The sequence below is a fragment of the Miscanthus floridulus genome, chromosome 7 (genome assembly GCF_019320115.1).
Source record: "Miscanthus floridulus cultivar M001 chromosome 7, ASM1932011v1, whole genome shotgun sequence".
Lineage (NCBI taxonomy): Eukaryota > Viridiplantae > Streptophyta > Magnoliopsida > Poales > Poaceae > Miscanthus > Miscanthus floridulus.
The window spans coordinates 109561900-109589657 of NC_089586.1; the positions used below are offsets into that span (position 1 = coordinate 109561900).

General features: G+C 47.4%; 2 protein-coding genes across 11 annotated transcripts; one reads left to right on the plus strand and one right to left on the minus strand.

The window, feature by feature from the left end:
- Positions 1–10123: 10123 nt before the first annotated feature.
- LOC136467530 (cell division cycle 20.2, cofactor of APC complex-like) lies at positions 10124–21242 on the plus strand. Of its 10 annotated transcripts, none has more exons than XM_066466266.1 (10): positions 10125–12279; positions 12538–12762; positions 12854–12951; positions 16976–18795; positions 18903–19172; positions 19282–19551; positions 19630–20220; positions 20358–20578; positions 20690–20760; positions 20863–21242. In XM_066466266.1, exons 4-8 carry the CDS (start codon positions 18658–18660, stop codon positions 20499–20501), a joined length of 1413 nt encoding a protein of 470 aa, XP_066322363.1. In that variant the 5' UTR covers positions 10125–12279; positions 12538–12762; positions 12854–12951; positions 16976–18657; the 3' UTR covers positions 20502–20578; positions 20690–20760; positions 20863–21242. The 10 variants fall into 10 exon arrangements, with proteins under 10 accessions (XP_066322368.1, XP_066322363.1, XP_066322369.1 ...); XM_066466272.1 differs by having other exon boundaries at positions 12538–12660; XM_066466265.1 differs by having other exon boundaries at positions 10125–11854; positions 12219–12279; positions 12538–12951.
- Positions 12951–16979, minus strand: LOC136467531 (transcription factor EAT1-like). The gene is made up of 3 exons (XM_066466275.1): positions 14546–16979; positions 13628–14047; positions 12951–13526 (listed from the first exon to the last, which is right to left on the minus strand). Exons 1-3 carry the CDS (start codon positions 15449–15451, stop codon positions 13431–13433), a joined length of 1422 nt encoding a protein of 473 aa, XP_066322372.1. The 5' UTR covers positions 15452–16979; the 3' UTR covers positions 12951–13430.
- Positions 21243–27758: the final 6516 nt, after the last annotated feature.

Sequence of the window (27758 nt, forward strand, 5' to 3'; positions counted from 1 at the left end):
TCATTTTTGTAATTATCAGACAAGTTCTGACCCTTGTATTTTGTTCGAATAAGTCTATTCTTTTATTTCGGTGTGAACAAATTTGTTTTCCCTCTTTTTATGTGTGAAAAGGGGTTAATGCATTCCGACCCTTCCATTTGTTAAGACCATAGAGTTCGAGGTGTAGGCAGGAAACTTTGATCATGCTGGTAAGCAAGAATGCCATAGCCGCTAGGGCGTAGGTTTCTTGTAGTCCGACCAGCCTTACTCAGTCGTTCGTTTCCGCAAACCTTGCCACTTGGTTTTTTAACATGAAGAAGGGGTTGGGCACAACGATTGTTTTAGAAAGGGCATATATACACCCTTATTAGCCCCCGAGTGAGGCTCGACCCCTTGCCGTTGCTGGGGTCGGATGTCACTAAAGATCGAGGAGAGGATAGCGAAACTAGTAGGAGAAAGTGTCTCTTGTTTTAGAAACGTTATTCTTTGTTTTCGCACGTACCCCCTCCCTAGGATCTGAGCCCCCCCCTACATGGTAGAGGTCTAATCAAGGGTTGGCTCGTCTTTGTGATCATCACCCCATCCATGGTTTCTATAACCGAAGGGGTTGAGCTAACATCACTTGCCTCGATGGCTCAAGTGACGCACTCAGTGAGCTCACTAATAGGCATGTCTGAGTGGAATCTGGGTCCATCGTTCATGATGAGGTCAGCATAGCTCTCATGTTGCATTCCACTGCTCCTTAACCCACCTCCCGGTAGATGCCTGAGTCATTCTAGGGACCAACTCTGGTGGCCCACTGGCCTCCCCTCGATAGAGATTCTGTGGGCTTGGCTCAAGGTTAGGATCAAATGAGAATGTTGAGATGACCCTGTCCGCTTCTAAGCGAGTTGGGCAAAGGCCGCTAGGGCTCATCTGTATTTTGTCACCTGGCTCTATTTGACACGAGGCGGCCTCGAGCCCTTTGTGAGCTGGCCTTTGAACCTCGGTCGATCGAATTACCAAGTTGGGGCAAGGCAGCTCGAGCCCTCAAGCCCTATTGGGCTTGATAGGGGTTGGTTGAGTTTTATGCGTCGCCCCGTTCATGGTTTCCGCAACCAGAGAGGTTGAGCTAATGACACTTGCCTCGATGGCTCAAGTGTCACGCTTGGTGAGCTCGCTAATGGGTATATCCAAGTGGAATCTGGGTCCGTCGTTTATGATGGGGTCGACATAGCCCTCATGTGACATTCCACTGCTCCTTAACCCACCTCCTAATAGATGCTCAAGTCATTCCAAAGACCAACTTAGGTGGCTCATTGGCCTCCCCTATTGGAGATTCTATGGGCTTGGCTTGAGGTTAGGATCAAACAAGAAGGTCGAGATGACCATGTCCACTTCTGAGTAGGTCGGGCAAAGGCTACTGGGGCTCATCTTCATTTTTCTCCCCTAGCTCTGTTTGATGTGAGGCAGCCTCGATCCCTTCGCAGGCCGGCCTTCGAACCTCGGTCGGTCGAATTCCTGAGTTAGGGTTGGGCGGCTTGAGCCCTTGAGCCCTATTGGGCTCGGTAGGGGTCAGCCAAGTTTTATGCATCGCCCCATCCATGGTTTCTACAATCAGAGGGGTTGAGCTAACGACACTTGCCTCGATGGCTCGAGTGTCGCACTCGGTGAGCACGCTAACGGGTATGTCCGAGTGGAATCCGGGTGCGTTGTTCATGATGGAGTTGGCATAGCCCTCATGTGGCATTCCACTACTCCTTAACTAGCATCTCAGTAGATGCCTGAGTCATTCTAGAGACCGACTCAGGTGGCCCATTGGACTCCCCTCGATAGAGATTCTATGGGCTTGGCTCGAGGTTAGGATCAAACGAGAAGGTTGAGATGACCCTATCTGCTTCTAAGCAGGTAGGGCGAAGGCCACTAGGGCTCATCTACGTTTTCTCCCTAGGCTCTGTTTGATGTGAGGTGGCCTCAATCCCTTCGTGGGTGGGCCTTCGAACCTCGGTCGGTCATCGCTCATATCAAATGAGACGACTACCGCTTCATGACATGACGCGAAGCATTGTGATGCAATAATTGCATATGCGATGCTTGGATGTATAGGATGAATGTATGAATGCATGCATGAGAATGGATGAATGAATGATCATGCACTAGAGAAGTAAAGTGGGGGTTGGTAAAGTTACCTTGATGGCTCGAGTGACAGGTTTAGGGAGCTCTTACCAGATATGTTCATGTGAAATCTAGATCCATCATTCATGACGGAGTTGGCATAACCTGCATGGGGCATCCTGCTGCTCCCTACCCATCTCTCGGTAGTGGCCTGAGCCATTCGATCGACTTAGGTGACCTGCTGGCCTCTCCTCGATGGAGATTCTATAGGTGGGCCCCTCTAAACCCTTCCTAGGAAGGCAGAGGCTAAAGCTCAGTGTGCGGGGATAAAAACTCTGATCACGCTAGTGAGCAAAAATGCCATAGCCACTAGGGTGTAGGTTTCTTGTAGTTTGACTAGTTTTACTCAATGTTTATTTTCGCACACCTTGCCTTTAGGTTTTAGCATGAGAAAGGGGTTAGACATAGAGAATGTCTACCGAATAGACACTCTTGCCAGCCCATGAGTGAGGCCCAACCTCTTACTGTTGCTAGGGTCGGGTGTCAGTTAGAGATGACTCGTCTCTCGGTAGCGGCCTAAGCCATTCGATCGACTTAGGCGATCTGCTAGCCTCTCCTCAATGGAGATTCCACCGATGGGCCAATCCAAACCCTTCCTAGGAAGGCGGAGGCTAAAGCTTGGGGCATGGGGACAAAATCTTTGATCACGCTGGTGAGCAAAAACACCATAGCTGCTAGGGCATAGGTTTCTTGTAGTCTGACTAGTTTTACTTAGTGTTTGTTTCTACACACCTTGCCTTTAGGTTTTAGCATGAGAAAGGGGTTGGGCATAGAGAATATCTACTGAATAGACACTCTTACCAGCCCCTGAGTGAGGCCTGACTTCTTGCCATTGCTAGGGTCAGGTGTCACTTAGAGATGACCCATCTCTTGGTAGCGGCCTGAGCCATCCGATCGACTTGGGTGACCTACTAGCACAGGACTTACCTTGATGGCTCAAGTGATGGGTTTAGAGAGCTCTTACCAGATATATCCAAGTGGAATCTAGGTCCATCGTTCATGACAGAGTCAGCATAACCCGCATGGGGCATCCTACTACTTCTTACCCATCTCTCAACAGCAGCCAAGCCATCCGATCGACTTGTGTGATCTGCTGGCACTGGACTTACCTACGATGATAGAGGATGAGATCATCCCACCCAAGAAATTAGTTAGGTAGATAAGCCAGGCGGTGAACTTGTAATAAATGGACAGGCTCTTAAATTTTGTCATGGCCAAACAACTTTTTAGCCCTTCTCCCCTTTTGTATAAAAAGGTTAGTGTGTTCCGACCCTTTTCGTTGTTGAGGCCATAAAGCTTGGGGTGTGGGTGAATAAACTCTGATCACGCTGGTGAGCAAAAATGCCATAGTCACTGGGGCATAGGTTTCTTGCAGTCCAACTAGTTTTACTCTGCATTTGTTTCCACAACCCTAGCTTCTAGGTCTCAATGTGAGAGAGGGTCGGGCATGGAGAATGTTTGCCAGGTGGATATACTCTTAGACGCGTACTGACCCTTTCTATAGTTAAGGCTAAAAAGCTCAGGGTATGGAAAAACTCTAATCACACTGGTGAGCAAAAACATCATAGCCGCTGGGGCATAGGTTTCTTGTAGTCTGACCAGTTTTACTCAGCGTTCGTTTCCCAACCCTTGTTTCTAGGTCTCAACATGAGAAAGGGTCAGGCATAGAGAATGTCTATCGGATAGATATATTCTTATTAGCCCCCCGAGTGAGGCCCGACCCCTTGCCGTTGTTGGGGTCAGGTATCACTAAAGATCAGGGAGTCGATAGCGAAACTGATAAGAGAAAGTGTGTGTATATTAAGGGTAAAAGCAATGTAGCTGCTCGATGTTCCAGACATTAACGAAGACTTCACCGTCGAAGGTCTTGAGCTTGTAGGTGCCTAGTAGGAGCACCTCTGTGATGACGTATGGTCCCTCCCATGGTGGAGAGAGCTTATAGCAGTTCTTGTTGCTCTAGACGAGGTCGAGCACTAGGTCCCTGATGTTGAAGGCCCGACAACACACTCGACGGCTATGGTACTAGCATAACACTTGCTAGTACCTAGCCAAGTTGAGGAGGGCAATGTCACACGCTTCATCTAGCCGGTCCATGGCATCCTTGAGGGACGCCTCGGCTCCCTATTTGTCGTACGCCCTAACCCTTGGCGCTCCATAGTCAAGGTTAGTCGGGAGGACAGCCTCGGAACCATAGACCATGAAGAATGGTGTATAGCCGGTGGCCTGGCTAGGGGTCATCCTTAGGCTCTAGAGCACCGCGGGAAGTTCCACGACTCATTGTCTGCCAAATTTGTTCAACTGATTGAAGATCCTAGGCTTGATGCCTTGTACGACCTTGTCGTTCGCGCGCTCGACCTACCCGTTCATGCGGGGGTGCTCCATGGCAGCCTAATCGATGCGGATGTGGTATTCATCATAGAATCGGAGGAACTTCTTTCTAGTGAACTACATGTCGTTGTCTGTGATAATGGAGTTTGGGACTCCAAAGCGATAGACAATGTCAAGGAAGAATAGCATGGCTTGCTCGAACTTGATTGTGGAGATCGGTTGAGCCTCTACCCACTTTCTAAATTTGTCTACGGTGATAAGCAGGTGCGTATAGCCCCTGGGCGCCCTCTTGAGATGTCTGACAAGATCGAGCCCCCAGATCATAAACAACCATGTGATGGGGATCATCTGGAGTGCTTGGGCCAGTAGGTGGGCCTGCCAAGCATAGTATTAACACCCTTTATAGGTGCGCATAATATATTCAGCGTCGGCTACCACGATCGGCCAGTAGAAGCCTTGTCAGAATGTGTTTCTGACTAGGGTTCTAGACATGGCATGGTGACCACAAACCCCACCATGGATATCGCTCAGTAACCACTTCTCTTATTCGATGGGGATGCAGCGCTGTAGGACCCCAGTGTGGCTTCGCCTGTAGAGCTCTCCATCAATAACGACAAAGGACTTGGCACGATGTGCGAGCTGCCAAGCCTCCATTTTGTCCGTCAATAGCGCCTCATGAAGGAGGTAGTCAAGGTAAGGCGCCCTCTAGTCGGCTAGAGGGTCAACTATCGCTGGATCCTCGTCGAGCTCCATGACTTTGGGGTCAGACGGAGCCGATGGCTAGTTAGCCCCTGAGCCCAGGGCTGGTGGCCCATCACCGCCTTGTTCTGGCTCCTCATAGCGGACCAAGGGTTTGTACTGATTGCTAGCGAAGATGCCTGTTGGCACCAACTCTCGGCCAGATGCCACTTTTGCCAACACGTCGGCCGCCTTGTTGAGACGCCTCGAGATGTGATTGAGCTCTAGACCATCGAACTTGTCCTCTAGCTGGTGGACTTCTCAGCAATACGCAGCCATCTTGGTGTTGTGGTCACTTGATTCCTTCATCACTTGGTTGATGACCAGCTGGGAGTCACCCCGGACGTCAAGCCATTGGATGCCCAACTCGATGGTGATGCGTAGGCCGTTGATGAGCGCCTCATATTCAACCACATTGTTGGAGGAGGGAAATGGATGTGACCATGTACCTCATGTGTACCTCGAGGGACGAAATGAAGACCAGCCCCACATTGGCACCTTTCTTCATCAACGATCCATCGAAGTACATCGTTCAGTACTAATGGAGATGGGGATCCCGATCTTCCGTCAGGTGATGGTAACTATCATTGTGGCGAAGAATGACACACCGATCCGGCTTCAGATCGAACCCTGCAATCTTAGCACTATAGCTCCTCTGGTTATCAGTCAAGTCACGGACTAGGTTGACCTCACCAAGAAGGCTAATCTCTGCCTATGCAACGAAGAACACAAGCAAGAACAAGAAAGAACGTAACCAAATTGCAGATGAATGATTATCTCACGAAGTTGGGGTCTCACAAACCGATAAACGGTAAAACTATTCTAGATAGAATAATCTAAGCAAAACTCAAAACCTAAAGATGGCAGTGGCGTATGATTATAAAGGTCTTAGGGTCATCGCCTACCCTAGACGTGCCCCCTAATGGGCCCAAACACGATACATGGTCCAACAGACCAAAAGACGGTGGCGCAGCACTCTGGCAGATTTTGGACGCTGACTTGTTTCGACGATTCCTGTTGATTCTAAAGGGCTTTTTGATGTGAGACCACTTGGATTGGCTTCCTTATCAAATTAGCTTTCCAACCATATATGGATCATAAAAAACGGAGTCCGGATGCGTCCTGGGTGACCAGTTTAAGGCAGACTCGTCCTGGATTCCGAGGTAGACTCGAACTTGAGTTGCTTTGGGCCTCCACCATAGGGACTCAAACCAAATTAGCCTCGGGCCTCCTTCTTGACTTGGACACCCTTGCTGGACTCCTTTCCCTCCATCCCATGCGCTAAACATAGTCATATGCATGGGTGTCATGTCCTCATCACATGCCAACCTGACTTTTGTGACTGCAATAGAAAAGCGATATAGTTGTCTTTTGTTGATAGCAACATGGAATAGGGTAGCAGTATAGTTGCTTTTGTGGATAGCAACATCTTTTGTAATGCATAAACACTAGTATGCATGCCCAAAGTCTAGACATCTTGTATAGGGATGCCTACACTAAACTATAGCTGTCCAAGTGTAGATGGTTGTATGCATGTGATGCAATGCCATTGTCTTAGCTACAAACTTCATGACTAGATGTACAACTTCATGATTGGATGTACAACTTTGGTTGCTATGCATCACAATGTAGTTTGCATAAGTGAAATGTGTTCTTCAGAAATTGCAGTAACAAATACCATAAATTGTAGTCAGATAACATACATGATCAATACCATAAAGCATTACCAGTTCTTACATAGAAATATTACAAGTTCACACATAAACAAAAGCATTCCTACTCCCTAAACCTACTTCACATTCACCATTCACTTCTTCATCTGAACAAACACCAGCAGCAGTTGCACAACTACAATTATCAAGCACATACAGAGAATGCATTTCAAGAGCCCTGCAATATCATATCCTATATTGATCAAAGTTCTAAGCTCTACCTCAACAGCTGTGGCATCTCCATTTCCCAGGTCGACATTCTTCTCCAAAAGGCTCTCAGTAACTTCATCAGATTGCATCCCAGCTACCTTTTCTTTTGCTGCTTCTATCTCCAAGTGGTTGATGTATCCTGCCTCCCAAAGGAAAAATGGGCAACCAGTTCCATCCTTCTGCAGGTTCATCAAACAAACAAAGCACACATACTAAAAACTTGGACTCTAATACTCAGATTTGGAATGAACTCAAACTGGCAAACCTAACTTACATTGTGATCTGGGCAGGTGAAGATATGATCCAAGGACCACGGCTGCTTCGAATGACACTTTACTACCTTATGACGATGACACTTTGGGCACGTAATCAGTCGTGGCTCATCACCCTGCCTCCTGGTTGCCGCCACCGAGCTCGATTCGGCAGCCATCTCCCCCACCGCCCACGCCTAGAGGGCCCTCAAGGGGCGGCTGTCGGGTCGTACTCGCTCTCTGCCAGTGTCGCCTCTATGAACAACACCAGTCGCCGGCGTCGCCATGCTCCGCTCCTTTTCCCCCTTTCATCAAGGTCCGAGAGGAAGGAAAGGAGTGAGTGGGAGAAGATGAGATCGTCCAGGGGCCTTCTTGCTAAAAAGCCAGCAGCTGCCGAGGGTCACGTGTGCCTCACGTGCCTCCCCTGCATACGTGGGCAGCCATGTGGGCTGCTTGACACCGCCTAGGCTGTTTAGAACCTAGATGGACCGAATTAAGTAGATTGAGGAGTCAAGAGTGTAATTTCATAGTTTGGGGACCCAGACAAAATCAGCCCAATACTTTAAGGACCGGCCGTGCAATTTACTTATTTTGAAAAGACAGGTTCTCGAAACAACAGTAACATAATTTTTTAATGTTTAGTGGATTTACCTTTCCATAGATATTTGAAGTCTTTTTAGAGCGATGTAGACAAGTAGCACAGTAGATGTCTGCTTCCACTTCAGGCACATCCCCCTCGTTAATTATTTAGGCTCACCTACACCAACTCACCTGAGATCCATAGGGTTTATAAGTTGTAGCACCTTACATCACACTTCTAACACCCACATAACTCTTCTAACATTGTGACCTGTTAAAAGACCCAATAATAGACAGAAATTTCTTTGGTAACGGCTTTTTACCAGCAAAATATCTTCCCAAACTCACATGTTCGTCGACACCATGCTACAGCCAACATAATCAAAAGCATACACAACATTTCATACCAAATGACTCAAATTTACATGATAAATAAGTAAAAAAGTGTTTACTCAAACTGATGGTAACTTGGAACAACTAAATATGTCTTTGGTTCCTTGTGCTATCTTCCTCTCAGCCTGGTTGAACCAAATCAGCTCTTCTGCTAGCAAGGAGTTTTAGGGAGGCTAGGCTACCATTGCAAAGAGACCAAGCATTTCATAATGCATAATAATTTGGAACATAAAGGTCATGACCCTCCTCATACAGTACACAGGAATGCATAAGAACCTTAGGGCTTGTTTGGAACGCAGGAATTTTACAGGAATCGCACAGGAATTTCACAGGAATCAGTTCAATTTCATAGGAAAAACACAGGAACAGGAGAATTTTCCCGCGTTCCAAACAGGCCCTTAATGAATCTTCTGTCCAGCCCTAATGCACTTTCTGATTCTTCATTACTGGCCCACAATCCTCTCCACTTATGCATCATTTCCTTCCATTGTCCCTGATGCTCATAATATTCTCATCCAAAAAATACCAGTAGGCTGGTCTGCATGAGGGATTCAGTACTTTAGCTGAGAGGGATGCAGTGTGGAGGTTCATGTGGCCATGTCGAACACCATAAGCTCATTCCTAGACCACTCATCCATACAGTACACGCAGTCGGGGCTCACCCCGGCGCATCCTCTGGCCGCAGCACCTCGGGGTTGTTCTTGCCGATGAACACTACGCAGCCTCCCAGATCCTTAGCCACGTCCCAGCATGATAGGCGCCCGGGGGTCATACTCGAGGATGAAGACCTCATCTTTTTCCATGCGAAATCGACCGCCTCCCAAAACGGGCCAAGAGACGGCGTTGGTGGTGTTCCGCCACACATGGTACACGCCTCCATCGAAAAAAAAGATCTTTTTTTATGCCGGTGAACTTGGACGTAGTGTCATAGGGCGTGGTGTAGATGGCGGCCGACTTGAACGGGAGGTAGGTGCGCTCGACCTGCAAGGGTTCGACAATAGGCCTCCGTCGCCGGCCCTGGGGGATGTGGAGAACGTGCACGTCCCCACACGCGGTGACGCAGTACACCTTGTCGGCGTCGGTATCGTAGGCCAGGTCGACAAGCCTGTCCGTCTTCTCCATGTTGACGTCAATAATCATCCATTTCATGTCCCGCGTCTTGGTGTAGGCGAGCCTGCGCAGGTCGTAGATCGCCACGGTGATGTAGTCATCGGGCGTCGGATGCGGCGCAAACACGACCTTAGGTACTGGCTTCCGGTCATTCCTGAGCGGAAGGAGAGGGATCTATTTGCCGCCGTCGAGAGGGTTCAGGAGGAAGATCTCCAGCATGTCGTTGGTGATAGCCAGCTAGCCGTTGCTGGAGCCGACGCATTCGCCGAGTATGGGGAGCGTGGCGAGATGGAACGAGCAGTCCGCCGGGAGGAACAGGGCGGATAGCTGCACCGGGCGCTCCCTCGAGTGGTACGGGACGTAACTGTTGGGGATGAGGTCGCGTGGAGGAGCGTCGGGTGAGATGACGACGGTGATGAGCGAAGGGATGGGTGGCGGGAGGGCGGCGCGCCACGCGGTGTAGACGCCACAGAGGCGACAATAGAATTCGAACAGGAGGCCGCAGTCATTACTGATGAAGAGGAGGAGCTCTGAAGGGAGGCCCGCCCATGGGCTGAACGACGACATGGCAACCTCAGGAGACGGCGGGCAATCAGCCGAATGCCGTCGCTCGCAGTGGAATTGGAGAAGTTTGCTCCTTCCAACTAAAGATCGAAGGATATTTAACTTTTTACTATTATTACCGATGGTGACCGGCGACTTCGCATCTTTAGATTTGGCGCTACACTTTTAACATATTTTAGCATGAGAGAGAAAAAAACAATACAGTCCGATTTCCAGCTCGAATCCGAGTCTAACATGCCGATGTAAAATGACTGCCCTGCCCCTGCGATCCGCGTACGCACCGTGTCGTCTCCGCGGACGACGTCTTCCTCCTCGAGCACGCGAAACACGGCTGCACGCGAAACATATTTCCCACGAACCGCCTCTGTCCGTCGTCGTCTTCCGCGGTCGATCTCATCCGCTCTGAGATTTCCGTCGACAGCTCAACCATGGCTGCCGGCAACGCTCCCTTGCCGCCAAGATATTTCCCTGCCGAACCGACCTACTCTGGCTATAAATAGGCCGGCCATGGTCGCTGTCGAGGATCATCGGAGGGAAGGAAAAGAAGAAGGTCGGAGGTTCAAGCTCGAGCCGGCGCCCGACGTGGTCGGAGCCGCTCCCGAACTCTCCGCACCAAGGTCGCCGCGCTGGAGCCCCGCTACCCAGCCAGCTCCGCCCGAGGCCGAGCACCGCCGCGCTCACGCTGGCTGCCGACGCAGCTCGGCCGCTGTCGTCGCAGTACCGAGCCGCCGAGGCCACCACCGAACACCGTCGCGCTGCCCTGCTCCCTCCTCCCCATCCTCTGCTCCGCGCTCCCTCTCTCTCTCCCTCCATCCCTCCTCTTCCTTCTTCTCTCTGCTCTGTTCCTGCCGACCTCGCCGTGACTCCACCAAGCATCGCCGCCGCCCAGACGGCCCTGCACCTCTGCCGCCGCCCGGTGCCCTGCTCCACCGGTGCCCTTCTTCTTCCCTGCTTCCCCCTTCTCTCTGCCTCCTCTCTCTCTTCTCTCTCTCTCTCCCCTCTCTCGCTCTCTGTTTCTTTCCCTCTCTCTTCCGAGGCGCAGCGAATGGATGGGAGTGGATGAGGACGCCGACTGAGTCCTTCAGGGTTGTTAGTGGCCACGTTACTTCATCCAATAGGAGCACGCCACGTCACTACGGTGGGACCCAGATACAAGTGGCTTGAACCCCTCTTTTGGGCTTGGCTCACGTGAACCACTCTCAGCAACGCGAGTTCACAGAACAGCGCACGAGCGAGTCCACCGATCGGCTCACAAGCACAGTACCTGGCTCGGGGTGATACAAACGTCAGGGGCAGGACGGTCATTTTATATCGATCTGCTGACTCGGATGCAAACTGGACAGCAAATCGAACGTGTCACACGATCAAAAGTGACAAATATATATCATTTTTCTCTTTTCCATGCTAAAAACTTAGCACCAAAACTAAACGTGTCTCAGAAGTCGCCATCCATGATAATAGTAAAAGTTTAAGTATCCCGAAGATCGGATGCCTGTGGCTCTTACACTTAAGCCCTCCAGCTCTCATCCGACTCGCAGAGGAGTCCTTGTCCGAAACGGTTACGGACCAATTTTCGCCTCTCCTCTCGCGCACCTGGTATGCGCCTGCGTGTCGTCATCCCTCTTCCCTCGGCTGCTTCCTCCCTCCACATCCACACCATGAAATCCTAGCGCTAGCTCGGCCAAATCGAGGGGCAAGCAGTGGTGCGAACAAATCGGGTGATGCTGCAGGCGTACAGCCGCTCCTGCGCGCGTGGCAGCACGTGGCGCGCGCCGTGCTTGTGCAGCCGGGCAGCCGCCGACCGGCATTGGCGGCTTGGAGTGCTGCTGGTCAGTGGTGAGTGCTACTAATCTCATATGGGTTAGGCGGCTGGCCGTCACACACAAACTCGAAAAGCACATTAGGGTTTGTGATTGGCGCACTGCAGCTGCTTGTATCGATTTACTTTTTTGTTTATGCCTTCTGAAGTCTCTCCCAATCTGGCAAGTGGCAATCCCCATGAGTCCATGGCATATCATACTTCTTCATCTCTATTTCAGTTGCACAAATTGAAATCGATTATATATTTATGCCGAACTTTTGTAGACTTGCACAAACTGAATTGGTTGAATCGGATCATTTAATCATTAATTAATTGTCTTTTGTGAAAATTGCATCTCTGATTTCTTTTAAGTGTCCAACTTTTGTGTGTTAATTCAAGTTCAGTGACTATTCTGCTGAAGATACAGGAGGCAAGGACGAACCAAATCACCATCAGTTAGGTAATTTTCTAATCATTTTTATGTTTTCATCAAGTTTGCTGTAAAATTTAACGCGAATACCAAATATCATCTAGATTATGCATTTTATGTTGTTGTTGTTGTTGTTTTATTATCTATAAGGTCCCTTGGGAACGTAGGAAAATTTCCTAAAAACCTGTGTTTTTCCTATAAAATTGAATTGAATCCTGTAAAATTTCTACATGCCTATGAAAATCCTGCGTTCCAAAGGGGCGCTAAGTATGTGACTAATGTGGGTAGTTTAAACGTTGGCCTTATGCGTGAGGATTCAGCAACTCCGCCACATTAAAGACCATGCAGCATGCCAGATGACTAGGGCAGCAAACTGCGGCTGCACACTGCACTGGAGATCTGCGAGATCAGGTACAAGGGCGGAGTGGAATGATTATTTATGTTCAGATCAGCTACTACACCTGCAGTCCTGCTCCAGTTCGTCGGCCTCTGCAAACAGGGCAATCTTGACTAGTATGGATGCGGCTGGCCAAATTGATTCCAATCCTTGTATCCTTTTGTTGTTTTGCTTACTATTCGATTGATTGATTCCCCCGGAATTCAGGTAACTCGTTTAGATCTCCAGACGTCATAAGTATCGTGAGCGTGATGGACTCTGTGCCTGTAGGAGAAACCCACACCGATTGTCCTGTGTATAGTGCGGTAAGGATCTCATCCCAGCCAGCATGCAGTAACAATTCCTACCACAATTCTGTGTCATAACTCCAAGACAAATTTCACACGGATCATATTATTGGGTATATAACAGCTTTTTATAGAATCAAGATGTAGCATTTCCTGTGAAAGAAACACATTCACTGGACCTGAACCTGACATATGTAAGTTGGGTAGTGGAATCGATCTGCTATCTAAGTTCAGAAAAGGAATTAAACATAATAAAGTATTGAGTGGCAATGCCGGCAAATCAGAAGCACCACATATTCCAACATGACTGTTAAAGTGTACAGAAAAGAAGACAAGAAGTTCAGCACGAACAAGCTATCAAGAAAGTTTGCAGCAGTCATCAAAGAAGTCTTGTCAATGTGGTCACTCTCTGAATTCTGATAAGTAAGCACCTTATTAGATGCTAAAGAGCAGACCAGCATGCTAAGTTGTCTGAATAAACATTATGATGGGTATGACTAGTTGAAGATATTAAGAGCCTGCTTCTTTATCTCCACAGCTTCAAGGAGCTTCTTAGCCACCGCGCATGCGTACACCGAAGAGCCCTTAGGTATCTGCAGTATCAAGATATGAAGTATTATAACTAATGTCTGTGCTACAGACACAGGGAAAAGGATCAGGAACCTACTTTCGTTTAAGAAAATTTGTTCGTTACCTTTGTATTGAACATGAATATATGGTGGTCTCCAATGATTCCGCCAACAACATGGATGAGCTCAAGACGAAACTCCTCTAGAACCTTTGCAGCACAAAGCAAAGAGTTGGCTCTCTTCTTCTCAGTGAACTTGATATTTATTTCATCATCAACTATGCGGACATCAACGTCGCACTCCTTGGACCTCCTTTGAACCCAAGTGCTCCTTATAGTCCCATTCATCTGATTGTTTTGATCATCACTCACTGGCTGCATTGAAGAGCTTTCCCCATCATCAGCTGCTTCATCATCCAACTTCAGTATCTTCCTCCTGTCAGTGCCGTTCCTCTTCTTTTCCAGTAGGATCTTCAGTTCTTTCACTGTTCTATTAAGCTCATTGATGTAGTCAATGGCATCTCCAACTATAGAGGCCCTGTCATTCTGGAGAATAGTTTTACAGCAATTCAGAATTCATAGCATCTTATTCACTAGGAGTACAATAAATGTAGATTTAGGGAAGGAAAACAATATTGCATTGTGCTGATCAGTTTCTGGAATGGAAATTCTCTTATCTCGCATATTTTATAATTTCATTCTGTTTTGTTGGATGCTGATACTAAAGATCAATCTACGTGCATCTGTCCACTAAATACATGCAAAAATTCCATATCGCCTTCCTCCACATACTTGAACTAATACCACTTTATAAGAGCTTGCTAACGACAAATCCATCTTTAATAAAGTTTTTTTTTATCATACACACATTTGTTTCAATTTTATTTTTCCTAGGGAAAACTATCTGAATACATATTCCATTACATCCTGTACGAATAGAACTTACTAAATGTTCTAGAAATCCATGCAACTGTGGAAATTGAGTTTTCTGTAATGAGAGAAACAATTAAGGAATTTGTGCGTGGAAAGATAAGTTATACAAACCTTAGTAGGGTTTGGGAACAGTGATCTTAAAGCCCCATACTTCACATTTAGCTGCTCCCTCCTCTCTCTTTCAGTTGCAAAGTTAGCTTTTCCCTTGCCCTTGCCAAATCCACCTTTCTGTCTTCTACTCCCCAGTATTGGTCTGTCAAACTGCCTCCCATCTATCTCCTGGAAAATATTTCCTGAGACCCCTGCTACCTCGACCATCCCATCTCTCTCATCATCACTGGTAAATAACCCATAGTTTTGTGGTAGTGAATGATAGAGATCCTTCAACATATGAGATTGAGTAGCATGATAACCTAATGGTAGAGTTGAATCGCTGAACATCATTCCACTTTCATGAATTACTACTCCTTGAAGGTCATTGGTAATGTCCAAATGGTTGACCATGTTCGGTGCTGGATCACCGAAGATATGTTCTGTCAAAGGAAATTCAGGAATCAAACTGCACCTTTGGATCTGTAGAGAATTTAGAAGATCATGTGCAGCTGCGTAAGTGCCATTTCGATATGATGCAGGGTCATAGTCCAGGACCTGTTGTTCCACAGTTATGTTATGTGGACCTTCTACCTGGTGGCTGAGGATATGATCTTGGACACCATAGACAGCAGGAACCAAATTTGCAGTTTCTGCTGGAGGAACTTCTTGGATCATGTGATCACTATGGTCCTGCTCCATGTCAATCCCAAGCTGGTGTTGAATTTGCTCGATCACCCTTGCAGGCTCAGAGGTAAGGTTGGCTGGATTGGAGTGATCTTCTATGATAAAGGGCGCAAGTCTGAAGTTCTGCTGTTCAACATCTGTATTGTCATAGATGGAAGATTGGGAAGAATCATGGATCATTGATCCTTCCATGAGAATATGATCATGAGAACCATCAAAATAGCCTCCCCCAGCAATCATTTTGGCCCTGGTTACCTTCACTCAAGATTAAAAAAAAAATACAGCATTTAGGAACTATATGCACCATATAAGTATCTAAAGTAGCAAAACATTTAGGAAGAAGCAAAGGCAGGAGACAAAACTGATTAAGAAACATAGAAGTAGCATGCTAGAGGATCTGAAATAGACATTCTAGAGGATCTGAAATAGACAAAAATTATTAGCTGATACCCATGAATTGAGGGAAAAGATGACTCAACCTGTATGAAACAACGACGGAGTTGATTAGGCAGAGAAGATTGCAGCTGGCTTAGTTGGTTTGATTGTTTGAGAGGAAGAGAGTACTCAAGGTTTAAGCTCGGCAATCTGTTTCTCTCTTATCTTTTCCGTGTGGAGTTTTATTAGCACATGGATGAGACAGGAAGCCTTTTTGCTTCCTTAGGACCCAACAAACTGCCTTGCGTCTTTATTTGCGCCCTACTCCTAAAAATATTAATCTTGCTAGTTTGTGCTTCAACTACCAAGCTCAACAATTTAATCAGCAGAACACAGACTAGTACAAGTATTGACAATGACCAAAGTGCCCTTTACCTTCTTGAAATCTTCTAAACAATGCAGTACAAGTCCAATAGTTGAAAAGGTAGTATGTTTAAATCTCAAAGACAGTAATTCATAATGTAAGCAAAACTTCATTCTTTAGATACATATATTGTTTCTTCAGGTTGTTATAAACAAGACGGCAGATTCAATTTAGCATTTGCATCCTGCCAAAAGTACGAAAAACTGAAAGTAAAGAGAAGAGAACAATACCAAGATTATTTTGACAGACCAGACAGCAAACACGCTGTTCAGAAACTAGCTGCTGAAAACCATCCTTGTGAAGTAGTTTGAGTGTGCTGCTAGTAATATATATACAACGTCATAGTAAAAGGCAAAATGTAATTGGCATGTGGGCAGTACCGTAGTAGTATGGAAATTTGGTTGCCACGTAAAATTGATCAACAGATAGCAGAATATGTTTATATCAACACCAATCATTTCCTAAAAGTTTCTCTTCAACATTCTTAGAAGAGGTCAAAGTGAAGGGCTATCAGATTTCAGATCATCATCATTAAGAATGGCCACGAGAAAGATGGAAAACTCACACTCTTTGAACTTGGCATCTTTGCTGTTATTCATGCCATAGGAAGTTGGGAAATGCAAGTCATGCCTTCTCCGTTCCTCCGTATTTTACGGAAATTATGCTGTAGTGTGCTTTCAGAAACTGAAAGGACAAGTCCAACTACCCGGAACACTGGACAGTGCAAAGGGAGTCATAACCTTGCATCACTGCATAGAACCTAATAATCATGTCATGTTTGCATGTCTTTGTACTTTGTACACTTTAATCATGTTATGCTTGCATGTCTTTGTACTTTGTACACTTTGATCCAGTAGACAGTAGTTATTTGCGGTTGACATTTCTGGAGTTCTTATTATTTCCCATACAATATATGTGCTAGGCACAGACTGTCTAAACGAGGACTCTCTGAATATATGTTTCAGGAACATACCTTGTCTCTTTTGAACTTTGAATGCAAATGAACACCTCACCCAACAGAATGTTCAAGAGAAACACCCTGTAGCCCATATCAAATCCATCTTCAAGAGGGAGGGAACACCTTTCAGAAAACAGGAGAAACAGAGTGATGGAGCTCAACTGCCAAAGCTGCGTCTGCGCTTAGCTTTGTGACTTTGGTGATGGATCTTATGGCCATCCTTGAATTTGTTCATGGCACCATTCGTGCTAAACAGCCTGTTCTAACCATGTGGTACACTGATTCTGGGGTTCATATGTTTTTCTGGAGCTGTAAATGCTTGCCGATGAATACGTAACTACAATTGGTTTACTAAACTAGCATTCTGATCGTTTTGCAGAGCTGTATTACAGTGGCAAATTTAACTAGCAATAGGAGGCAGATTAAGCTGGAAGTTGAAAATGAGTGAAATTCGAAAGTTCTAGTATTAAACTTGTGCGAACTGGGGAGGTCGATTCCAAGGGTGGCAGGTTGAATTAATCGCCTCTGAAGGCCAATGCCAACCCTTGAGATGGATACAGGTGAAGTACACTGAAAGATTAATCACCTCTGAGTTGGAATGCCTATGCTAGTGATGGGTATCCAGGTGAAATAAACCGGAGACATGGATGGTTTGGTACTTCGAGTTAAACACGTTTTGTTATTTGTAGTACATATTAAAATTTTGTCCGCAGCTCCAGGATTGTCTGATATGAGCCAATTGTTTTCCGATTCCATGCTTGAAAGTTGGACTTGGACACGCCATCCTGTCTTTATCATCACTACTTGTAGTCGCTCCGGCCCGCAGTCAGGGGAATCGCGAAAAAAAAAAGAGAGAAGGGCAATACAAGCATGGTTGGAAACCTCGACACAAGTCACAGCGTGGTGATAACACACGTATAATGCCAGGCAAGTCCATTCAGTCTCGTACAAGGAACGTGTTATTTTGCCCAAATAACTGACGCAATGACGCTGCCGTACAGCAAGCATGTCTCGACTCCCCCGATCAAGATCCAACAACAACAACATCGAGACTTCTGTTGCTAAAAAAAACATCGAGACTTCTGTTGCTAAAAAAAACATCGAGACTTCTAAAAAAAAACCTCGAGATCCGGGCTATTGCCACCCCACGATCGGGCCCAAACGCGGAGACCCTAACGGGCTGGACCGGAGCCGTCCACGCCGCCACGAGGGTAGAGCCTCGCACCATCCAGCCCTAGAGCCCGCAACGGCTACTTTCTCCTCCCCTGGCCTCCTCGGCGTACTAGCCGTTGGCCTTGGCCGTGAGGTGCGGCGGGCGTTCCCCTCTTCACTCCTCTTGCTACAAATATCATTCGCGGCCGATCCCTAAACCCACAAAGCAAAGCAGCAATTCTCTCTCATTCGCTCACTCTCCTCGCCTCCCCTCGACGATCTCAAGCGCTCGCGGGGAGTCGAGACACGCGCACTTCTCGCCTCGTTCATCAAAAGCCCTCGAAGTTCTCCGTCTTTTTTTCCCGCTGTTAATCTTCTTGTTTGATTATTACACCATCATATTTTGTGCTTGATTCTAACCTGATATTATTTAGTTGTTAAAGACCTAATACATTATTTAGTTAGCGTTTAATTTCATCGCTTCCGCTGTTGTTACTTCTCTGTTGTGCTTGCCCTGTTCTTTTGTTTGCTCTAACCATGGACGCAGGCTCCCACTCGATCTCCTTGGAGAAGAGCCGCGCCGCCGCGCCCCGGCCGCCGCTGCAGGAGGCGGTCTCCCGCCCCTACATGCCATCGCTGGGCTCGGGATGCCGTAACCCGTCGGCCAAGTGCTACGTGAGTCCCTTGCTCTTGCTACTGGATCGAGTAAGGGGTGGGTGTTCGATGGTTTGCCTGAGCACCAAGCTTGGCTGGCTGGTTCTCCTCCTGTTTTTGTCCTGCAGGGCGACAGGTTCATCCCGGACAGATCGGCGATGGACATGGACATGGCACACTACCTGCTCACTGAGCCCAGGAAGGACAAGGAGAACGCGGCGGCGTCCCCGTCCAAGGAGGCGTACCGGAGGCTGCTCGCGGAGAAGCTGCTCAACAACCGGACACGGATCCTCTCCTTCAGGAACAAGCCGCCGGAGCCCGAGAACGTATCTTTCGCCGACGCGGCTTCCTCCAACCTGCAGGCCAAGCCGGCCAAGCAGCGGCGCCACATTCCCCAGGTATGTGCAATAGATCTTCTGATTCTGCTTCTGGCCATCTTATGCAACGGATGTAATGGGATGGGAGAATGGTGGTGGATCACTGATGCGGTTGAATCAAAATGTGCAGTCTGCCGAGAGGACCCTAGACGCACCAGAGCTTGTTGATGACTACTACCTCAACCTGCTTGACTGGGGGAGCAACAACGTGCTGTCCATTGCTCTGGGAGACACACTGTACCTGTGGGATGCATCGAGCGGATCCACATCTGAGCTTGTGACCATCGATGAGGACAGCGGTCCTATTACCAGCGTTAGCTGGGCTCCTGATGGTCGGCACATCGCCGTTGGGCTCAACTCGTCTGACGTCCAGCTCTGGGACACCAGCTCCAACCGACTGGTACGTCATTCTCCTGCTTCGTCCAAAAACTGTAATGCACGTTCTCTGTTGCTGAATTAAATCGTTCTTTCTATGCAGTTGAGAACACTCAGAGGTGTACATGAGGCAAGGGTAGGTTCACTGGCATGGAACAACAGCATCCTGACCACAGGTGGCATGGATGGCAAGATTGTGAACAATGACGTGAGGATTAGAGACCACGTTGTGCAGACGTACGAGGGGCACAGCCAGGAGGTGTGCGGGCTCAAGTGGTCTGTATCAGGGCAGCAGCTGGCCAGCGGAGGCAACGACAACCTTCTGCACATTTGGGATGTGTCGATGGCATCATCCATGCCATCTGCTGGCCGCAACCAGTGGCTGCATAGGCTCGAGGACCACATGGCCGCTGTGAAGGCACTCGCGTGGTGCCCGTTCCAGAGCAACTTGCTTGCCACTGGCGGTGGTGGCAGCGATCGGTGCATCAAGTTCTGGAACACACACACTGGTGCGTGCCTGAACTCAGTTGACACCGGATCACAGGTGTGCGCTCTTCTCTGGAACAAGAATGAGAGGGAGCTGCTGAGTTCACATGGATTCACACAGAACCAACTGACTTTGTGGAAGTACCCATCGATGGTGAAGATGGCTGAACTTACTGGCCATACCTCTCGGGTCCTTTTCATGGCTCAGGTGAATTCTTCACACCAGTTAACAGATACTATCTGCATTTGTGCCATGGCATAGTCGCGAAAAAAGAAATAATATCTGCATTGAGTACATGCTAGTGTGAACATTGCTTATATAGTTCTTGCATGGTGAAACTGCAGAGTCCTGATGGATGCACAGTAGCGTCAGCTGCTGCAGATGAGACCCTCCGGTTCTGGAACGTTTTTGGAGCCCCTGAAACGCCCAAGCCTGCAGCCAAAGCTTCCCACACTGGGATGTTCAACAGCCTCAACCATATCCGATAGGATGAGTCAGGAGGATAGTCACTTCTATTGGATATGGTTCCAGCGGCCTATTGTTTATACTGGATGGCCTGTCATTGGTATGTGTTAGAAACTGTTCTTAGTTTAATCATGTGACTACGCTCTTTTTGTTATTGATTTGAAACTTTTGGGTTGATTTTTTTTGCTTACTATTTCTCTTTATAAAGCAGATGAGATCTGGCTACCATGGCTTAAGCAGGTGGCATGAGGGAGCACTGCAGTCCTAATGCATCATTTTTCGGTATGCTCATTGTTCAATTTCTCTCAGTACAAGCACTATCTCTTGGTGATCTTGGAGTGGTAACTTAGGAACTGAATTGACACATGCTCTTTCCGTTGGTAGCTTTCAGGAGGGTCAGAAATCAATGACATAGGGTTCGCTTCATAGACGTCGTCTTCATCAAGTAGAATCTGCAATGATACTGGAACCAGAACCTCGAAATGCAGAGTCTTAGAGATTGAATTGCAGAGTCGGTGACTTCAGAAATCAGAAGTGCAGATAAGATATATACTGCCCCGAGGTTGATAGCAATTATGTTACTTGTCCTGTGTTGTGTATGCTGGTCATTAACAGTAACACTCTGTACAAAGTATAATGTTTTCCTTGTTTCGATTGAACATCAAGAGCGCCTATTTGATGTGCCAATTATTGTAAATCAAGACAGCAATTCTTTTTGCAATTTTTAATGGAATATTTGTTGGTTGGATGCAACATCAAGAGAACCTATCAGATTTGCAAATTAATGGAATATTTGTCGGTTGTAAATCAAGACAACCATTAATTTTGCAAATTATAATTTGCCATTTTAAAGGGCGGGCCTGGTGCAAGCGGTAGAGTCTAGCCTGTGACCGGAAGGTCCCGGGTTTGAGTCGCGGTCTCCTCGCATTGCACAAGCGAAGGTAAGGCTTGCCACTGACACCCTTCCCCAGACGCCGCACAGAGCGGGAGCTCTTTGCACTGAGTACGCCCTTTATAATTTGCCATTTTGGTTGCAACATCAAGAGAGCCTGTGTCAGATAATGGAATATCATGTCATTTTTCATTTAAGTTTCCTTTATGAACACTTTCAATAGTCTGAAAAGATCAAAACCAATTTCCATGCCCCAAAAGTATAGAATGTAGAGAATTGCGGGCTTCCTTCCAGAATGTTCCAACTTAGGATGCACTTGCAGGTGTAACGAGATCAATTCATTCAGAACCGAAGGAAAGTTCCATGGCGGCTTGGAAGAAGTCATAAACATCACATTATTGTAAACAAACTTATATGCTTTCGATGGTGAAGATGGCTGAACTTACTGGCCATACCTCTCGTGTTCTTTTCATGGCTCAGGTGAATTCTTCACACCAGTTAACATGCCATGCTAGTGTGAACATTTATATAGTTCTTGCATGGTGAAACTGCAGAGCCTGATGGATGCACGGTTCTGGAACGTTTTTGGAGCCCCTGAAACGCCCAGCTTCCCACACCCAATGTTCAACAGCTTCAACCATATCCGATAGGATGAGTCATGAGGATAGTCTGTTCTATTGGATATGGTCCCAGTGGCCTACTGTTTTACTGGATGGCCTGTCATTTGCATGTGTTAGAAACTGTTCTTAGTTTAACCATGTGAGTACGCTCTTTTTGTTATTGATTTGAAGCTTTGGGTTGAAATTTTTGCTTACTATTTCTCCTTCTAAATGTTAATACAGATGAGATCTGCTTACCAGATGGTGTGTGGGAGCACTGCAATCCTCATGCATCATTTTTCGGTATGCTCATTGCTCAATTACTCAGTACAAACACCTATCCCTTGGTGATCTTGGAGTGGGAACTGAATCCGACACCTGCTCTTTTCGTTGGTAGCTTCAGGAGGGTCAGAAATCAATGGCACAGGGTTCGCTTCATTGACGTCTTCACCATCACGTAGATGTTATCTGCAATGACACAGGAACTAGAACTTCGAAATACAGAACCTTAGAGATTGAATTGCAGATTCAGTAACTTCAGAAATCAGAAGTGCAGATAAGATATACTGCCCCTAGCCTCAGAGGTTGATAACAATTTTTTTACTTGTCCTGTCATGTGTATGCCGGTCATTAGCACTATTCGATGTACAGCAAAGTATAATGTTTTCCCCCTTTTGGTCGGAACATCAAGAGCGCCCGTTTTGATGTGCAAATTATTTGTAAATCAAGACAGCAATTCTTTTTGCATTTTTTAATGGAATATTTGTCGGTTGGATGCAACATCAAGAGAGGCTATCTGATTTGCAAATTATTGTAAATCAAGACAACCATTTGTTTTGCAAATTGTAATTTGTGATTTTGGTTGCAACATCAAGAGATCCTGTGTTAACTAATGGAATATCATGTCAATTTCTTTATTCCTTAATATTACATAAACATTTTCAATAGACTTAGTGAAGATCAAACCAATTCCACACTCCAAAAGTATAGAATGTAGAGAATTGCGCGCTTGCATCCAGAATGTTCCAACTAAGGATGCAGGTGTAACGAGATCAATTCATCCAGAAACGAAGGAAATTTAAGTTCAATGGCGGCTTGGAAGAAGTCATGATCAGCACTGTATGTTGTTTATTATATGCTTTCAAAAAGAAGGGGTTTCCTTCGTCTAACAAAATAATCACCAAGGTTGACTCCTGAATGCCAAAGAAGTAAAGAACTATAGGGGGTACCATTAGCATCTAGCTGCCATTTTGTAAGAAATAAAAATCTTACCTTCTCACTCAACATTTTCTTCTCTTTTTGTACTCAACCATAAAGGATCTGTCTAAACTAAGTAAGTTCTATATGGGCGACTTTCAAGAAATCGATTTGTGCAATAAAATTGCCGAGCCAGCTCACGTGCCATGTCAGTTCCGAATCCACCGTAAAGGGCAGAATACTACTCCGTTGTGGTACGGTAGGGGTCCGTAGAAGGAACAGTGCATCATGTTTGTCGCGTTGCGCACCCCGCCGAGCTCGTCCGATTTTTGCCACATGAGGAACAGTGCATCAGGCTTGCCGGTTCGTCCGATTTTTTTATTTTTTAGTCATTTTTTATAAAAAAAATCACAAATATATCTCTGGATTTAAGATTTTAAAATATATACCCTTAGCTCGACATCATCGTTGCTGCCGCCGAGCTCTTTGGCTCGACACTGACATGACGGTTATTTGACATGCAGCTCGACGCCACGCCATGGTTACTGGCGCCGAGCTCGGGCCGTGGTTACTGGCGCTAAGCCTTCATGGTTGCTGTTGCGGACGTAGCACTGCAGCGGCGCGGGCGCCGGGCAGGCAGGGTCGCGACACGCAGGTCCCTGCTCATCTTCCTCTTCGCATGTGCCAGGGGCTGCTCCACAGCTCCCGTACTCCCTGTCTTATCGATTGCCAACGTGTCAACCAACGACAAACAAATACAGTCCTACTGTACCATCCTCTGTGCGTACTGTACGTACGTACGTACTCCTACTTGTATGGACCTCCAGTCGATGGATGGATCGAATCCGATCCTCCTGTGCCGTGATATCAGGTCTGCTGCGCGCTGGAAAGGCTACCTTAGCCTACACCGTCAGTGTCGCTGCCAACCGTGCACTACTGCATTGCAGCATGCCTGACGTGAACGTGACCAAAAAAGTGAGCACGTAAGTACGGTGGTCGATTCTCGCCGCGCATGCAGCATGCCTTCGGATTTCCCGTTCAGCCAGCCTCGCCAAACGGCCAAGCGCACAAAAAGCGGCCGCGCATGCGCCTCCGTGTCAGAGGCCTGTCGTGCGACCATGTGTCCTGTACTCCTGTGTCCTGTGTCCTGTGTCCATGCCCATGTGGGATGCGCCCCACTACTACGGCGCCGGTGGACGACACCTCTCGGGCGGCCCCCGTGCAACGCACCACGTCGGCTGGGCTCAGCTCCTGGGTACGTTTCGAATCGGCAATGGCTGCACTGCCGCGGCACATTGACGAGGCCGAGCTGTGGAGTACGTACTCCGTAGTGCCATACGGAACATGATGTGAGTAGACAGGTCGCTGAAAGCCTAGAACTGATCGATCAATGTCAGTCTGATGGAGCCGGCACCCGCCGCCCAGGCCCGGTGGCCGCGCGCCGTTGGTTAGTTTCCACGGGCTGCTACCGCCGGCACGGGCACGCAGGTGTTTGTGTTTGTGTGTTCGCAAGTGGTGGCAAGTTGAAATATGTCGTCTCTCGAGTGACTGAACAAATCTCTCGGGGCGCCGCGGCAATGCTTCCTGTCTGTCGTGCCCGGTTCCTGTCGAGGGACCAATGCATGCACGCATAGGAGTAGATGCATCTGGCCGCCGTCGGGGGTTTTGATTTGATGACGGTATCGGCATCCATGATGCCGGTGGTCCACTCGTAGTACTCCTATTGCATTGCATGCATGAGTTTCAACGTCACGCCGATGATGAACCGTCGAGACGAGCCGGGTGGCTTGAATTGAATCTGTTTCAGACGACGCCCAGCGTCAGATCGCCATGTGCTGATAGCCGAATAGGAGGGAGAGCACTAGTGTTTTTTATTTTATTTTTATCATTTCTTGCGGCCAAGTTGCTCCAACAACACGCGCAACGCAATCCCTTGATCATCCCTTCATTCCTTTGAATAAATATTCCATCTGCGTCGCTGTGAGGGAAAACAAGTGGCACGCGACGACTCCTGCATGCTGCAGTCCTTCACGTTCGCTTGCGCATTGACAAACCGTTGAGAGTTGCAGATTGTATTATTACTCGCGATTGATATATATAAACTCCCATTTTCTTGTCAACGACGTTAGCCTGTTCGGCTGGACTTATACGATCGTATACGATCGTGGATTATAAGCTGAAACTGTATTTTTTTCTCTCACACCAAACCAATCAAACCAGCCTGCAGTAAATAATCCACGATCGTTACGACGAAACGAACAGACTCGTTAGCTGGTTTAATTATGAGTCTGTCTACCCAACAACCATGTGTTTTATGTAGTTTCAACATATAATTTTTTTTACACCATAGAATTAAGATCCAACAGCCTACATCCTCCTTCTACATACAACCTTCTTCTACCTCCAGACAATCATAGATCACAAGATCACAGATCCATAGATCCATAAATCACAAGAAACAATTTTTCTCTATGAAAGAACACATCACAAATAAAGTACCCTGCTGGTGCCGTCATGTCAAAGCTCTTGGCTCCGTCACAGGGTCTTATTTTTTTCTCCGTCAGGCATCAGCCCACAGGGACTGTTTCCACGCACGCGCAGCCAGCCAAAGCAACAAACATACAGCCAAAGCAAAGAAAAAAAAATCCATGTGTTTTTCCTCTAAAACACATGTGTTGTATAACATTTTTGTTAATGATACTAATATATATACTGGCTTTTCTGTATGCAGCGTATCTGAGCCAGCTATTTCCTTGCTTAAATAAAATTATCTGCTCATTTGCGTAGTATAGTATATAACTAGACGCGTATGTATGGTGAATTCAGAATTCCCCGACTCGGTTTGCTGCGCGGGATATGCTATACATGCAACACCAACCACAACGAACGTCTCTATCAGTGCCTGTACTACTACTACAACTGCTAGTAGCATCTTGACCCAATAAACAAATGCAGGCAGATTGTTTTTCTCTGTTTGGGTTAATATACATGCATGCCACTTGGCCATCAACGTCCCTGGACAGGCTCGGCGTGAGTAACCACGGCGCCGAGCTCGACATCAAAATCTACGGCGTCGAGTTCAGCGTCAACGTCATGTCATCGTCGAGACCAAGAGCTTGGCGTCAGCCACGATGATGCCGAGCTAAAGATCTAGATTTTAAAATTTTACTCTACCTAGACATATTTGTGTTTTTTTTTAAAAAAAAGGGCTAAAAAATAAAAAATTCGGCCGGTTCGCCCCTTCCGCGCCAAGGTAGGGAGACCGGACGAGAGCCGAGCGGTGGCGCGGTAAGAAGAAGATAGTGGCGAGCACAAGAGATTCCGCGTGTTCCCTCCCCCGTTCCGTTCCGACGGCTGCACAGCTCACCGCCTGGCTCGCTGCCGCGCCACCACCCAACAACCAACAACCCCCGCTGCGCGGACGAGGCCTGCTGCATGCGCGCGTTCTCGGATCCCCTCTGTTGCTACTGCTAGGACACGGCCAGCGGCATGTGATCTCGTCAATACAAGCCGCCGGCCGCTCCGCATATGCGCGCGCTCCTCGGCTCATGTGGAGCGGCTGGCGCGGCAGCGACGGCCGTTCGCGCGCGGTGCGCCGCTGTCATGTGTCGCGACCGCGAGGCATGCGCGCGTACGGCGTACCCTGCCGGGAGAGGGGCTGATTCGTCCTCGGTGGCCTCCCAGTTCTGTCACCTAGTCGTCGCAGCATGTTACTGCATATGGGTACGTGCCTCCAGACTCACAGGCGGCTCAATGAATATCTGATGGTTGTGAACTGGGGTTGGTTTGAGCTATCAACAAAACCACTCCTCCGTACTTAGTAGTACATAAACAGTTAAACACGACTTGATAACACGCTAACAACTGATCAGAATTGTTCCATCCCCTTTAGGGCCTGTTCGGTTATCTCTGTTCCTGGCCGTGACGCTATTCAAATTATTGAGGGCTAGTTCGTTTTGACTTAATCCTGGCCAGAACTGTTCCTGCTGTTGCTTGCCTGTATAAAATACAGCTGTGTTTCTGACCGAATCAATTCCTAGGCTCTATTCCATGCTATCCGAGCATGCCCTGAAGGAAACCCGGACAGGAATCGTTCCATCCTCGACCGAACGAGGCCTTAACACTAAGCATACGATTCCAGCCCCAAAACTGAAACCTAAGCATGCGATGCTCGCTGAAAGCCGTTCACTTTAGGGTAGGGTAGAGGGATAGAGAGGAAATGCGAACAAAGACAAACGAATCGTAGGATAGCTACTAGCCAGCTTCTCAAATCTACATGCTGGCCCGGCCCCAAAAACCTCAAGCTGACCTGCAGTAGTCCTAAACATGGGGGTGGCATTTTCTACATATATTTCTTTATTATTAAAATTACTCTTTCAATCTCTACCTGTCTACCTTCAATTCACTCGCACCTAAATGGAAAAAAGTCTACTTAACCCCCCTCCACCTTTCATATATGGTCTACTTCACCCCCAACTATGAAACCGTCTGTTTTACCCCCTGAACTTTCCAAAACCGTCTATTTTACCCCCCGGACGGTTTTTTACAGCGGTTTTGCTACATTAACAGCGGGTTTGCTACAGTAACGGTGG